The sequence below is a fragment of the Aphanomyces invadans genome (genome assembly GCF_000520115.1).
Source record: "Aphanomyces invadans strain NJM9701 unplaced genomic scaffold supercont1.39, whole genome shotgun sequence".
In the NCBI taxonomy this organism is placed as follows: domain Eukaryota; phylum Oomycota; class Saprolegniomycetes; order Saprolegniales; family Verrucalvaceae; genus Aphanomyces; species Aphanomyces invadans.
Genome location: NW_008580184.1, coordinates 177,834 through 192,213, shown reverse-complemented (window position 1 = coordinate 192,213; position 14,380 = coordinate 177,834). Strand labels below are relative to the sequence as shown.

General features: G+C 51.5%; 5 protein-coding genes across 6 annotated transcripts; 1 reads left to right on the top strand and 4 right to left on the bottom strand.

The window, feature by feature from the left end:
* Positions 1–212: 212 nt before the first annotated feature.
* On the bottom strand, positions 213–2,688 carry H310_12432 (hypothetical protein). Its single transcript, XM_008879484.1, has 9 exons — positions 2,328–2,688; positions 2,064–2,278; positions 1,868–1,974; positions 1,553–1,682; positions 1,145–1,318; positions 1,012–1,070; positions 828–885; positions 545–722; positions 213–447 (listed from the first exon to the last, which is right to left on the bottom strand). Exons 1-9 carry the CDS (start codon positions 2,673–2,675, stop codon positions 316–318), a joined length of 1,401 nt encoding a protein of 466 aa, XP_008877706.1. The 5' UTR covers positions 2,676–2,688; the 3' UTR covers positions 213–315.
* A 359-nt stretch (positions 2,689–3,047) lies between these two features.
* On the bottom strand, positions 3,048–5,370 carry H310_12431 (hypothetical protein). The gene is made up of 9 exons (XM_008879483.1): positions 4,949–5,370; positions 4,567–4,766; positions 4,406–4,512; positions 4,046–4,181; positions 3,827–4,000; positions 3,695–3,753; positions 3,571–3,628; positions 3,303–3,480; positions 3,048–3,243 (listed from the first exon to the last, which is right to left on the bottom strand). Exons 1-9 carry the CDS (start codon positions 5,288–5,290, stop codon positions 3,109–3,111), a joined length of 1,389 nt encoding a protein of 462 aa, XP_008877705.1. The 5' UTR covers positions 5,291–5,370; the 3' UTR covers positions 3,048–3,108.
* Positions 5,371–6,194: 824 nt separating this feature from the next.
* On the top strand, positions 6,195–8,996 carry H310_12430 (hypothetical protein). Its single transcript, XM_008879482.1, has 9 exons — positions 6,195–6,628; positions 6,676–6,884; positions 7,277–7,383; positions 7,471–7,600; positions 7,781–7,954; positions 8,000–8,058; positions 8,149–8,206; positions 8,253–8,430; positions 8,481–8,996. The coding sequence occupies exons 1-9, from the start codon at positions 6,254–6,256 to the stop codon at positions 8,616–8,618; spliced, it is 1,428 nt and encodes a 475-aa protein (XP_008877704.1). The 5' UTR covers positions 6,195–6,253; the 3' UTR covers positions 8,619–8,996.
* Positions 8,881–10,903, bottom strand: H310_12429. Of its 2 annotated transcripts, XM_008879480.1 has the most exons (2): positions 10,580–10,903; positions 8,881–10,526 (listed from the first exon to the last, which is right to left on the bottom strand). In XM_008879480.1, exons 1-2 carry the CDS (start codon positions 10,609–10,611, stop codon positions 8,987–8,989), a joined length of 1,572 nt encoding a protein of 523 aa, XP_008877702.1. In that variant the 5' UTR covers positions 10,612–10,903; the 3' UTR covers positions 8,881–8,986. The 2 variants fall into 2 exon arrangements, with proteins under 2 accessions (XP_008877702.1, XP_008877703.1); XM_008879481.1 differs by having other exon boundaries at positions 8,881–10,903.
* A 989-nt stretch (positions 10,904–11,892) lies between these two features.
* H310_12428 (hypothetical protein) lies at positions 11,893–13,900 on the bottom strand. The gene has a single exon (XM_008879479.1). It carries the CDS (start codon positions 13,876–13,878, stop codon positions 12,073–12,075), a length of 1,806 nt encoding a protein of 601 aa, XP_008877701.1. The 5' UTR covers positions 13,879–13,900; the 3' UTR covers positions 11,893–12,072.
* Between the last annotated feature and the right edge of the window lie 480 nt (positions 13,901–14,380).

The window sequence follows — 14,380 nt, the reverse complement described above, 5'->3', positions numbered from 1 at the left end:
CGAGCACACTCCAGTGGCAACTCCAAGCACAAGGCATGGAACGGGGGCAGTCGATTTCCGTCAAGCGGCTCGTGTTGATATTGCCGTTGAATATCAGGAACAAATATTGTCGGGAATGGATGCTGCACCGAAACCAAGATGCTCCACGCAATGCGTCGCGACCCAGGCCAGGTAGATGATTTTGTAGGCATTTTATGGCGTGCGGTGCCTGGTAGTGCAAGAAAGAATACTCGTGATGAAGATATCCGAGCCACCACTTTTCATTACACGACCAGTGCAGTGAATTCATGAGCCCGCATAGTGTGGGCATCGAAGTTACAGATCGTCTCTCGACGATGCGGCGTCGTCTGCTTGTGTTTCTGCGGGCACAGCGACCACTTGATTGTCTCCAGCATTGGATGTGGCGCGGTGGACGAGGAGGACGTTGCCCTCTGCGTCTTTGAACGTCTGTGTAATGAAGTCCACGGTTAATCGATCCATTTAGCAAGATTCATTTCAACACCATGTTCAAGTTGAAGAAATACAATGCGAAATTCTGTCGTACCCATTCGTGGCCATCATACGTTTGAAAGTTCATTTTCGTGCGTGGTGGAAGGTGCGCCATAAACGTCGTCGACCAGTACAAGTCAACTGGAACGTCCAAATTGTTGGCAAAACCCATGCTAAACTTGTTCGCGTCCAGGCCATGTCGGCGTTTGTTCCACACCCACAAATTCGCGCCCCTAGGACACAATCACACCACGATCAGTCATTTCAACCATTCTGTTCAAAATTACGAGGAACATTGCAATGCTAGTTACAATAGTCAACACAACTCTCGGTCTTACCATTTCGTCCCCTCGAGAACAGGACACCCGCCGTGCTCTGACATCGGGTCCACCTCACCTGCAACGACATTACGTTCCTCCCAAAGTAGAATTCAATGCACCCCGCATGCCACATATGACCAAAATTGAACAGATCGATACATGAGGTAGCAAAAGCAGCGCATGGACTGAGAAATGCACATACCGTTGCCTTTCTGACTGTAAAACAAAACAGCGTGGGCTTTGCGAGGGTAGGACGCTAATCTATATGAGGAAACAATGTTGTCCAGAGTTTCGATACAATAAAAATCGAGTGGATGTCGAAGGGGCCAACGTACTTTGAGTAGCATTGCTTGACCATTTTATATTCCCACGACCCCTTTTCAAACAATTCCATTTCGTCGTCGGTCGGAGGTGTGGAATGGGCAACGCCAGGCGGCATATTGGCAAGCGGAAACACAGTTTGCCCACCCCGAGTCACGTTCGACAGGTACAAGAATACCGTGGCAAAGCTGAATCCATCCGCGTTAAATGTACTCATGTGATGGGGCACTTTCAAAACGTGCGTTTCCATGGACAATATCAAAAAATCAAACTGGAAAAAGAAAACTGAAAACATAAATCACGAAAGCGCATAGTGAATAAGTCAATACAACGTTTGGAAATGTATGAATACAACAACTCAACGGTTCTCAGCAAATCCTAGGGTCAGACATATATAGCGACATAAATAATCGCGTCATTACCGGTTGGATCCACCGCTTTTCGGATTCCAATTCCAGTCGCGAGTTGCACCTTCACTGAAGTAATCGTTGTGTGGGATGTACGCTTGTTTTTGCTTGTATCGGAGGAGTTGCAGCCCATCCGCCATATCCCCTTGGGTATCACAACATCAAACATGGTTTATCCTGCGCAGGCCACAAATCCAAACACTGGCAGAACAATGCAATTGACAAACATGCAAACAATCGGATAATGGTTTCTCTTGAAGTGTCAATGCGATACAATGCTGATGAAATTGTCGTACAACCATATCGATATAGATGAGTGGGCGGCAATACCTTGAAACTCGCCAATGCGCAACAAATCAAATGCCCGCTTGTTGATAGTGACAGCGATGGGAGACTCCGAGTCGAATGCATTTTCGCTAGTGCGAACCGACGAATGGCTACATGCACCCGGCATCAGTTGCGCCAAAGTACACGCACGTCCAGCCACGGTGAGAGAGAACTTGGATGGTACAAAATGGAAACTCACACTTTTTGTCCGCTTTGTCTGGGACCGACTCCGGAACGTTGGAGCTTGTTTAGTTCGTGATCGATGCTGAGGATGCGTTCAATCAACCCGTCGGCCTCTTCTTCGGTGAAAAAATCGTGGACGAGGAACACCCGCGGCGAGTCGTTGAAGGATTCGAGCGTAATGGGTTTCCCAGTCGGCGATTGCGTCGATTGAAGCGACACACGGTGTCCAAACTAGGCCAGAACATGGATACGCATCGACATAAACGAAGGATGACTGCACCTCTACAAAAGGCCAGACAAAGTGCAGCCCGCGACCCACGATGTATAGCCGGTCGTTCTCTTCAATGTCGTCAAAGGATGACACGAGCACACCCTTTCCTGTAAACACTCGATCACCAATCGTGTCGGTGGTCGTCTTGGTCTCGTCGAGGTAGAGCCCGTCGACCGGAACGAGGGTCGACAGGTACTGAGCCAATTCCAAGCCTGACGGGACGTGCGCCTCAGAGAGATCCACCGGAACGCCCCCGGTGGACTCTCCATTTCGGAATACAGTCACATGCACCGCAACTGCACTTATCATGGACGCAAGGGCCATGCACGCGGCTAACAACACCCCATGACGTACCATCGTCGTCGTCAAAGCGTTTGTGCGTCCTTTTTGCAGCTCACGCAATAGATAAAAAATCATTTAACACAACATCTGTGAACAGTACTTCGAAGTAGAATCCAATAATAGATGGTATTCATCTAACAGATGAATGTAATCCAGCATGCAATGTGGAGAATGAAAAAAAGTTGCGATTGTCTAGGTGCATCGCATTCACGTTGAGCACTTTGCCCAGGCGATTTGCGCAGGCGATATCAGCTGGACGTGTGTGCAAGGGTCGTTGGCGCGTTCGGGGCTGCGGACATGCGGCGTTGCCAGCTTCATCTCTGTATTTTGGCGGTCGCTCCAATCGTGTGCACGCCGCTTTAAAATGCGACATCCAACTGCCCAAGATGCGACAAGAATAGGAGGTTCACGACGGAATAATTGGAATCACACCACTCCACATGTAAGGTTACAGCTCGTCAACAGGATGTGGTCGAAGGGTAGGGGCAGGGACACCAGTCGCAACGATTCGCTGGGTGTCGGAGTCCGTTTCCTTGAGTTTCAATTCGCGGACGACGTTTCCACTCGCGGGATCTTTGAACGACTAAACACACATCGTGTCAGAGGGGACACTCGTTGTGTAACATCCAGGATGTGCTGTACCCATGCATGTCCAGCGTATGACGTGTAATAGATGGACTTGTGCGGCGCCAGGGTCGCCATGAGATTCGACTCCCAATACAAGTCGAGCGGAATGTCCATATCGTTTGCAAACGTTGTGCCAATGGGTCCACTTTCACCATTCAAGCGCTTTTTGTTCCACACCCACAAATTGGCACCCCTATGAGTTGCACAACCACGTGTAAGACTTTGCACAAGAACGAATGATCTTTCATCGTCATGGACGTGGTGACGAATAAGGCAAACGTACCATTTTGTGCCTTCCAAAACCGGGCAGCCTCCATGCTCCGCCATGGGGTCGAGTTCCGCTGCAACATAATATTCCATGTTAAAATTCACCCACACGGCAAATGGATCAATCTGGATGCGCTCACCATTTCCTTTTTGGCTGTAAAACAAGACTGCGTGGGCTTTTTGTGGATATGACGCCAGTCTACAGAGTTGGTTGAATCAGAGTGGCAGGACATACGGCAAACAAGGCGAAACATGACAACAAGTCAACTCACTTGGAGAAACACTGCTTTGTCATTTTCTGTTCCCATGAGCCTTGAGGAAAGATCGAGAGTTCTGCTTCTGACGGAGGTGGGGCATGCCCAACTCCTTCTGGCATGTTGGCACGGACAAATACCGTCTGGCCGCCCCGCGTTACGTTGGACAGGTACATGAACACCGTTGCAAATCTGTTCAAATGTGGTCAATTCCAATCCATGTCATCGTTTGCGTACCGATTGGAGCCGCCCGTTTTGGGATTAAAATTCCAGTCCGAGTCAACTTTCGACCCAATTTCAAAGTAGTCGTCGTGTGGAATGTACGCTTGTTTTTGCTGGTAGCGAAGCAATTGCAGGCCGTCCGCCATGGACACTACAACCCAATTCAATTCTTTAGGTCAGGTTTCAAAAGAGACATGTCGTTCGACCTCAACAAATACACACAGGCACGTCAAACCATCGCTAGCACTTCAGACTCAACCGAGTTTTCCTGCTCGTATGTACGAAGCAAAGAAAAGTCTCGCTGTTTCAAAACCACTCCAGGTCCACATGACTCGAGCCGAACGCTCGATACCGGGGTGCACGTGACTAAAGTACCTTTGTAATCACCAAGACGCAGCAAGTCAAATGACCGCTTGTTGAGAGAAATGGCTACGTTGGACGTCGAATCAAACGCGTTATCGCTGGTGCGCACAGAATTCACTCTAATACGGACAGCATGAGAGTAACGACTGGGGATATGCCGAGCAAAATCTTACTCCTTTGCGAGGATACGGGATCGTTTGAGCTTTTCCGCTTCGTCCGTGATGGACAGGGTCCGTTCGATGAGTTGATCAGCTTCCTCCGCCGAAAAGAAGTCGTGCAGCAGAAACACCCGGGGCGAATCGTTGAACGACTCGATGATAATCGGCTTTCCAGTCGGCGATTGTGTCGATTCCACAGCCACGCGATGACCGAACTATGCATTTGACAGTGTCAGGAAAATGACACGGACTCGACACATGGAGCATGAAAGCAGCCTCAGCTATTCATCCACGAGAACTGCATGTGGTCTGTCATCACGCAGTAATCACCGGGAGAAATGAATTCAAATGGATATGTCCCTCACACACATATCAGATACAATTGGTGGAAACTCACCTCAACGTATGGCCATACAAAATGAAAATCGGGGGGCACGAGGTACAGCTTGTCGTCGTCGTGGAGGTCGTCGTACGCGTGCACATGCACACCTTTTCCAGTCACGACACGGTCGGCAATGATCTTCCCTTGTTCCTTCCCATCTTCTGCTTGGACGATAATGCCGTCCACGTCAACAAAGTCGGACAGGTATGCTGCAAGCGCCTGACCCGATGGCACATGTTGTGGCAAAACTTCGACCGCAACGCCGCCCGTGGACTCGCCATTGCGGTACACCATCACGGACACTGCATGGACATAGCCGAAGGCGAGGATAGCGGACGATATAGTGCGAAGAAGCATCTTGGTAAATGGCCAAGGACCGGACGTCGCCACCGCGACAGAGAAAGCCCATCCTCATGCGGTTTCCGTGTCTTTGTTCGTTTCACGTTTGAAATGCATCCGGAAAACTGGCCTTTCTGCCAGATTTATCCGGACTACGTTTATCATTAGTTGGATTTATGATGGATGTTGTTCATCATATTTTTTAAAATTGTCCACCGCCCAGATCAAACAGGTCGATATGGAGAACGAGGGAGGGTTTTGGCGATAAGTATTTTGCACTTGACGCGACCGAAACTTGGTTTTGTTGCTGTTCCAAAACGTTTGGCTTGGGACCCGACACGGACATTGGCGCTGTGAGGTTTCACTAGGATGCATGTGATGAATTTAGGATAATCGGATGTTTTCAGGACCTGTTTAGGACATTTTGATCCGAATATTGATGTCGTAGGCGACAACGACAATTCCGTCGATCACGTTGGTAGACAATATGCTAAGTTATACCACGCGCAAGACCACACAACGTCAGGTAATTGAGTTGATGGCAATGGTGCGTACTACGACATGCTTTACATACTACCCAAAGGACGGTGTACGATGGCACGTCCATTTGGAAGTGCTGTTGACTTCATCTGATTTTAGACATTTTGGGTGAATAGTAATACTAATCGTATAGCGTGCAAAGCATGCCCACGATGACACCGGGATACGCCAAATACTACAGGTCCGACATAGCGGTGACGATTGGGCCCCCTGCGCGCGTACGATATGCAGCGCTGTGCTTCGATGGACGTAGCAGTGCTACTCCAAATTCCTAGACTCGTTAAAGATTAGTAATACTAAATGCATGTAAAAATAGGACGGACTATATTTAAAATGCATTTTAAATATCTGGGATGGCCGTTCCGCATGAATGCGTTTTTCTGCCCAGCAAACTCAGACGGCGACACCCCCTGCCACACCAACTGAGGCTCACCAGTGGAGATGTCGATGAGTTCTCCAACGTGCTTCCATCGGCGCGCCATTGTCGTGCTCTTGTGCATGGCGATGGCATGCCTAGGCGTGTCGAACGACACCAAAATCGTGACGGTGTTCAACAACGGTGAGTCTGTCGGCGGGATTCAAGTGCCCTTGACTTTCCGAGATGTACCCACGGGCAAACACCTCGCCGAGTACCTGTCGACGCTCCTGGACGTGGAAGGAATGTACACTGACGAGACGAAGACGTCATCGAAGGCAGTGGCCGATCGAGTATATACGTCCACGGGCAAGGCGGTCCACTCGTTCGACGATATCGTTCCCAACGATTCGCTGTACATTGTACCGACAGGGTTGCTGTTCGTGTGGCCATTCATTGAGGTGAGAAGGACCTCTTTCCATGACGATCGCCTTGACCCGTGATGTAGTTTGGCCACCGCGTCGCTTTGCAGTCGTCGCAATCGCCTACTGGAAAGCCCATCATCCTGGAATCCTTCAACGACTCGCCGCGGGTGTTCCTCATCCACGATTTCTTCACAGACAAAGAAGCCGATCGATTGATCGAACGCATTTCCGAGATCGATGATGATGCAAATAAGCTCAAGCGGTCCACGGTTGGCCACGACGACAAGGGAACGTACGTAATCCCATCTCGATGTGGTTTTCGTAATTCTTTTCCACCGCATGGCAAATGGAAATTTGTTGCTTCTTCATTCGTCATGGTTCCTCGCATCGTGTGCATCGATTGTCTGGATATCGTGCAATATTCCGTCGCTGCCTGGTTTGCATGGACGGGTACTCTGTTTTGCTCATGACGAACGACTCGACTAAACTTTTAAATTGCCGCCCTCGTTCGTGCATGTCGTTTGGGCATTGCTCGTATGGTGTGATTCAACGGCCGATTGAGCCATGTTGTCCTGTATCGCTATTCAAGATGCTATGCCATCGTCGTGACGGCGTAATGCAGTTGTTGACTGCATTGCTACCACCAAATGACTCACCATCGTCACGGGTGATCGTACGTCGTAGTCAGTCGTCGGTCCGCACAAGTGAGAACGCATTCGATTCCACGTCGCCGGAAGCGATTTCGCTCATGAAGAGGTCCTTTGATTTGCTCAACATTGGCGATTACCAAGGTACTCGACTACAACTCGATCCTTCGTCACGAACGTGACAAGCACCGTCGATGTTAAAAATTCCATGCTGATTTTGGATTTGGATAGAATCGATGGCGGACGGGCTCCAGTTGCTCCGATACAAGCAAAAGCAAGCGTACATACCACACAACGACTGGTTTGAACTGAACACAACACCTGACTTCAATTGGGAACCCAAAGCGGGCGGGACCAACCGGTACACGTTTGTGATTTTGTGTCGCCGATTGTGCGCTTGGAATCTGCATTTCATGGTGGATTGTTGGACAAGTCGGATACATCGTGCGTGCTGCTGCTGCTGCTGCGATTTTCCTGTAAAAATCGTGCGACTGCATGTGTTTGAACGGTGTCCGCACCACGTGATTACGATTTGATGTAGATTTGCCACGGTGTTCCTGTACCTGTCAAACGTGACCCGGGGAGGGCAAACGGTGTTTCCGCTGGCCAACATGCCGCCGGGGGTCACCCATGCCACGCCTCCGACCGACGAAGAAATGGAGTTGTTCGAAAAGGGGTCGTGGGAGTACAGAATGGTCAAGCAATGCTACTCAAAGTACGCTTGTTACAAACTCGGCGCCATCAACGATTCGTCATGTAGACTGGCGTCGTATCCCCGCAAGACAGCGTCCGTGTTGTTTTACCATCAAAAAGGGACTGGTACGTCGTTGTGTCGAGAATCAATTGTCCATTTCAGTGGCCCCCCTTGTGTGATAAAAATCGTTTACGCCTTTGGCAAATTCAAACTAGGCGACATGGATGTTCGTGCTGAACATGGTGGATGCCCCGTACTTGAAGGCACGAAATGGTAGCGTCTTACGCTGTAGCTCGTGCACACTTGAACGTGCATGTAGGGCAGCGAATTTGTGGGTATGGAACCGCGACCGCAACGGCCCGGAAGGGTCTGCCTTGACAGTCGACTTTGTCAACACTCGCGACCATCCTGTCGGATTATTTTGGTCCGATAGCCACATGACGGACCTCAAACCTGGACAAAAGATCAACTATAACTCGTTTGGCAAGCACACCTGGGTACGGACGAATCCAGCCGCTACGCGAGCATGGTAACAATGTTTTGACAGACATTTCGTGATGCCGACGGAAACGATTTGTACACGCACACGCTCAACTATAAGGATGGCCCTGTACAAGTCATCAAGATCCCACCGACCACGAACATCGACGAACTGTCCGCCCCTGCCGTGCCCGATGAGTTGTAGTGGGGTTGCTGCTTTACAACCATGTCTACATGGCTTCGATGGTTGCATGCTCCCCATTGCACAAGATCTACCTTTTTCAAAAACGTTGTATATGCACACGTGAAAAGTCTATCTGTCGAGGAGGCCGCGCGATGAATCCTCGGCAAGACGTAGGGCGTCGTACAATGACAGGATATAGCAAATCGTGCACGATCTTTGGTAATGTGCGCAGCCCAACTCTGGCATTCGCCGTCAGGTGCTGCCATCGACGCGACTGCTTGCTCTCAGTCGTCACCCGCATCAACGTCATCAAGAAATGCATTGTTGAGCGTAATGACGATCGATAGCTTAGTGTATTCTTATATTTAATCGAGCTACGATGGCCCGCTCTATCGCGCATTCAACTTGAGCTCAATATTGATCAAGAGCGCGTTCTTGGCTACGACTGACTCGGGTTGGTGCATTGTGTTCAAGTTGTTGACGAGGACGGCGAACTGCGTGAGGATCGGTCTCGCTTCCGTACAATAGCATGGCCAGTCCTTCACAATCGCTTCGATGTCGGGCAAGACGGTCGCGCTCCTTGCCACTGCATCTTGGACATGCGCGAGCTCATCTTGGCAGACCTGAACGACAAGCGCATTTGTCCGTGGCAGGCGAAGCAAGGTCAAGTGCGTGAGAAAGACACGTTTTGCAGCCCTGGGCATCGATGGCAGTGGTTGAGCGAATGCCCACTCCTCCATCGCTTGAGTAATTTGTTGTTGGAGCGAGGTCAACGACACACTTTGCAGCAAATATAACGCGTGCTCGGCATGCACGCGGCTATTCCAGTCAAAGTGCCGCACCATCCGCAAGGCTCTTTCCACCACAAGTTCCATTCCCACGTCGATTAACTTGCGGGCGGCGTTGGGTGGGTGGGTCCCATCTCCTGGATTCGAATCAAATGCGCGGACAGCATCCACCCAATCGAGGTCTTCCCACCGGTGAAGCCATGGACTGTACGATAGCAATTCTGCGCGAATGTACGGCACGATAAGTTGTTCCAGCGCGAGGGCGGCATACGTCGAATGAAAGGATGCGGCAGTGTGCGGCAGCGTTTTCCACTGCGTGAAGCGGTCGAGGACAGCGTCCAAGGTGGAAAAGTCGTCGTCGACGTCGGACCACAAGTTGGATTGAACTTGCCGTGGGTGTACGAACGGCTCAGGCGACTCCGACGTCCCTCGGTCCAACTCATCCACGGCTCGCACCTTGGCACGCAAGCAATGACACAACGTTGTAAGGAATTCCCACAGCCGCTGCATGTCGTCGAATGCGACGCCGCATGTGGTCAGCTCGGCTTCGAGCGAAGCAATTGAGGCGGTCAGCTGGTTCATCTCCACACTCGTGCGCTGCGCGTCGCGCGTACGCAGGTCCTTTTGGTCCAGGAGACTGGCATGCGTTGTTTGGAGCTTGGTGAGGAGCTGTCCGAGTGACTGAAACGATAATTGGGACGGTGTGCCATCGCTGGTCGACGAAAAGGCGTGGGAATGGCTGGGAGTGGGATGAATCCCCACACGGCGAAGCTGTTCCGCCTCCCATTGCATTTCGGCTGGGTCTTCTTCATCTATCGCAGCATCAGGAGTCGGGTCGGTGTCAAGGAATGCTTCTTCCGGCTCGACGCATCGAGGAGGACGGAACGCGTTGGAGTCATCCGTGGGAAGATGATATGCTTGACGATGTGATGAACGGGGCGACGAATTCAATGGAATAAAGGCTTCTTCGTCGTGTGTGGTGCTCGTAGTCGATGGATTGTCGACGACAGGAACCTCTTGTGGTGCAGCACCCTCGCGGGAAGGAGAGACTGGAGACGACTGTGCCGGAGCAGATGGGAAGGTTTTTTGCTGCGCTTTCAAAGCGTTCATGTTCTCGACAGAGTACATGTCGTGCGTAGGACTGTCCAATATGCTTTCGTCAACGGACATTCGAGGAATCTTGCCTTTCCTCACCCGAAACGCTGGACCATCGTCGTCATTGTCATCGTCGTGGAATGATGCAATGACGGATCGCCGCTTTGGATTGCTTGACGAAAAGTTGGCGGGCTTTCGCTGCTTCAGCTTGATGCGTGCTCGAATAGCATCGACACTCTCCTCTTCCTCATCCTTGTCGGAGCTCTCATCCACCCTCGTGCTGCTAGAGGTCGTCCTCACAAAGGGCGGTTGGGCTTGGTTGACTTCATCCTGGGCATCGTCTTCGTCCACTTGCCGTGACTTGGATGCCGCTGACGGCTTCTTTGTCGTGGCTTTGCGTGCTCGAAACATGGCAACCACACCAACTTTCTTGCACTAAAAAATTTGACTACCCATGTGAATATTCGCAAAAAAGCTTCAGTTTTTGAGCAAATGATACATATTTATCGTGTCAAAATATTGTACATTGACATGCAAAAATTCGACGCACATATATCAATATTTTGAATTTTTGAGTGGATTTTTCTACCGTACAGCAGGAAAATCCACTCTATAAATCAAAAGATTGGCATATGTGTCGTGAAATTTTTTGAATATCCTATTGGTTTTGATGCATACATGGCGGCGGTCGGATCTAGCATCGAGAGGCCACCCCACCAAACGAATCTGTCGTCGAAAGCGCAGTCGTAAACTTGGCACTGAAAGAAGTGGAGGCAGTAGAGGTTGTGTCGTCGCTGGCATTGTATGCCTTCAAGGTCCTCGACGAGTTGGCGCCTTCGCGTCGGATTTGGTTGAAAGCAGTGTGGGGTATGCCCCAGAGCCAACGTTGTATTGAAAATGCCAACATGGCGCCAATATCCCATCGTAGTGTGAGATGATCGTCTTCACCTTGACCGTAGACTAACCTCTTCTTCACACTCTGCGTGGACGAGCGCATCATCAGTGTTGTGGTCCAAGATACATGTTGGCGACGAGGGGCTCAGCCCTCCGAGTTGCCAGCTCAATCTCGAACGCAGACAGCGCGATGGGGCGACAGCGTTACTGCATTCAACGTCGCACGGTTCACGAAGGTGCATTTGCCAGACACAACGGCATTTGGTCTCGCGCCTCAAGCGACCAGTTTCACCCCAACAAGTGTGTGCAGCCTATTCTGCCGTAGTGCATCAAGATTGTCAGCGAAGAGGGCATGCACTAGGACTTATCGGGGACTTGCACCCCCGGATCAAGCATTCGGGATCGAGAGAGAGGGATTGAATCATGCCCCAACGGCGGCTCCTTGTCCTCGGGAAGCATTGCAAGGGCGCTGCGAGGCAAGGGCCGATCAAGTGTGTCCCTAGAACATCGAATGCCCCTTGGAACGATGTGCTCGGACTTGCAAACGAGCATTTATCTACCGAGCGAGTAGGCCAGGTTAATTATCATGTGCTACTCAGTACGCAATGGAATCTAGAGCGTCTATACCCGAGCATTCGACGAAAGGTCGCTGCACCTCCACTAGCCCGTGGTTTTGGAAGTATGGTGTCCGCCGTAGCCTAGTTCGGCTCTATGAGGCCAAGCTGGGACAACTGGTCCAGTCGGTTGGCAGGATAACCATCCTGTCGACTTCGAATGCGTAGGTTGAACGCAGTCATGCCTAGCTTCATGTTCCACAAGTCCTGGGGCCAGGTCGGGCTTTGGTCGGGCACGACAAATTTCCGCGGAATGCGGACATGGCCGTGCATGGTTTTGAACCATGCGAGCGCACGGAGGTTTCGATTCCACTGCACTTCTAGTGGGTTCCACACAAATCCCAACGCATCCAGCGCGTCACGGCGCTCGTTCGCGAGGTTGCAATGGCGGAGATGGTGGACAACACTGGCCAGTCGGGTGTTCCAGAGCTTGGGTGGCCACTTTGGGTCGTTGTCTGGGACGACAAATGCTTGAGGGACTTGGAGGTGGCCATAGATGCTTTTGTACGTTGCGAGGCCAGCGTAGTTGACCTGCCACTGGTCTTCAATCGCATCCCAGACAAATCCTATCGCGTCCAGCTCGTCGCGTTGGGCTTGCGAGAGGTGCTGCTGAGAGAGGCGGAAATCGAGCACGGCAGCACCAAGCTTTTTGCCCCACAAGTAGACTGGCCATGTGGAATCGTCAGGGGGAATTACAAAATCTTGACCCACGAGCACGTCGTGGTACGTGGCTCGGTAAATCGCAAGGGCTTCGAGTTTCAAGTTCCACTGGTGGTTTTGGTCGTTCCATACAAAGTGTATAGCGTCCAGCGCTTGCACAATGGATGGCTGTAAACGGCCCTCGTTGTACGCCCGTCGAAAGGTCGAAATGTCCACAACGCACTTGTGCAAGTGACGCGGCCACGAGGCAGTAGTGGGCACTTTGAATCGACTGGGAAGGTTCACAAACTTCGTGTGGGGCTGCTGGGCGCGCTGACATTCGACGACTTGCAGGATTTGTGTTTGTTTATCGAGCGAGATCGACGCAGGTGGGCTCGGACCAACGCCGCGCTCCACCAGCCTCCACACAAACCCCAAATCGTTCAGAGCATCGCGCTTCTGTGGTAGTAAAGTAGAGGCCGCGTTGCGCAAGTTGGACACTACCGTGCCTAGCTTTAAGCCCCACATCGCTCTCGGCCACTGCGCGTCCTGGTGCGGGACGATAAATGGAGTCGGAACAGTTAAGTGGCCGTGGATTGCCTTGTACGTCTTCAACGCGGACAGATTCGCATTCCAGTGCAGCTCTGGCGCGTCCCAAACGAACCCCACGTCGTTGAGCCATTGTTTCTTGTCTGACAAGAGTGACGCCTTGGACGTGCGGAGGTGGTGGACGACGGAACCGAGTTTCTTTGCCCACAGCTCCCTCGGCCACTGTACGTCGCCAGTTGGAACGTCGAAGTTGAAATGCACTAGCAAGTCGCCGTGGATTTCCTTGTATTTGGTCAGGGCGAATTGGGTCTGCTGCCACTGGTATTCGTCGTAGTCCCATACGAACCCGATCGCGTCCAGCCCAGCCACGATTTGCATGTCCAACCGACCTTCCCGCTTTTCTTTACGTAGTTCGGACACTGGGAATCGCGCACCGTGAAGTTCAATCGGGTACTTTTCGCTGAACGGGACGCGGAAGCGTGCCTTAATCGAGATTGTGCTTGGCCGTCCAGCCTCCTCGTGAACAGCTCGGACAACCTCGAGCAACTGGCGCTGCTTCTCAAGCGTATACAACGGCTTCCTCACCTTTGATTTGACTGGTGTCGCTGTAGTCGACACCATAGCACACAGCGGATCGAGCCACGGCATCCACACGACCGAGATCGGCCGTCGCGCACGCCGCCAGACGGCGGCACCGAACATGGACCAAACGAACCAATCCAAGTCAAAATGGTTTCAATGTTTTCGCGAAAAAGTGGAAAATCGTGAAAATATTTCGTGAAATACCAATTCGGGATGCACGACATGGTCGTTCGTTCGTATTGGGCACGCATGGCACAGTGGACACGTCAACCAAGCAAACCATCGCTCCGGGCACGTCATACGGCACTCGGTTGGTGGTTTTCCGACTGGGCACACTGCATGAGCGGCATGGCCATCATGCGTATGGAACCCTGCCTACTTGCATCCATGTGAACAGGACAGCTTGAACAGCACCGAAATGGAGGAGTTTAATCGTATCAGGGGCGAGTCGCAGGCCGGGGACAACTTGGGTAGTTGTAGGCTTGCCAGTGGTACGGGCTGGCGTCGGAAACTTCGCTATCGTTGGCGCAACGATCGTGTGTTGGGCGAGATTGTCGTTCATAATCGGACACAACTCCAAGCGCCGGTGGAATCTTCTAGCACGCAGCATCCACAGGCGCGA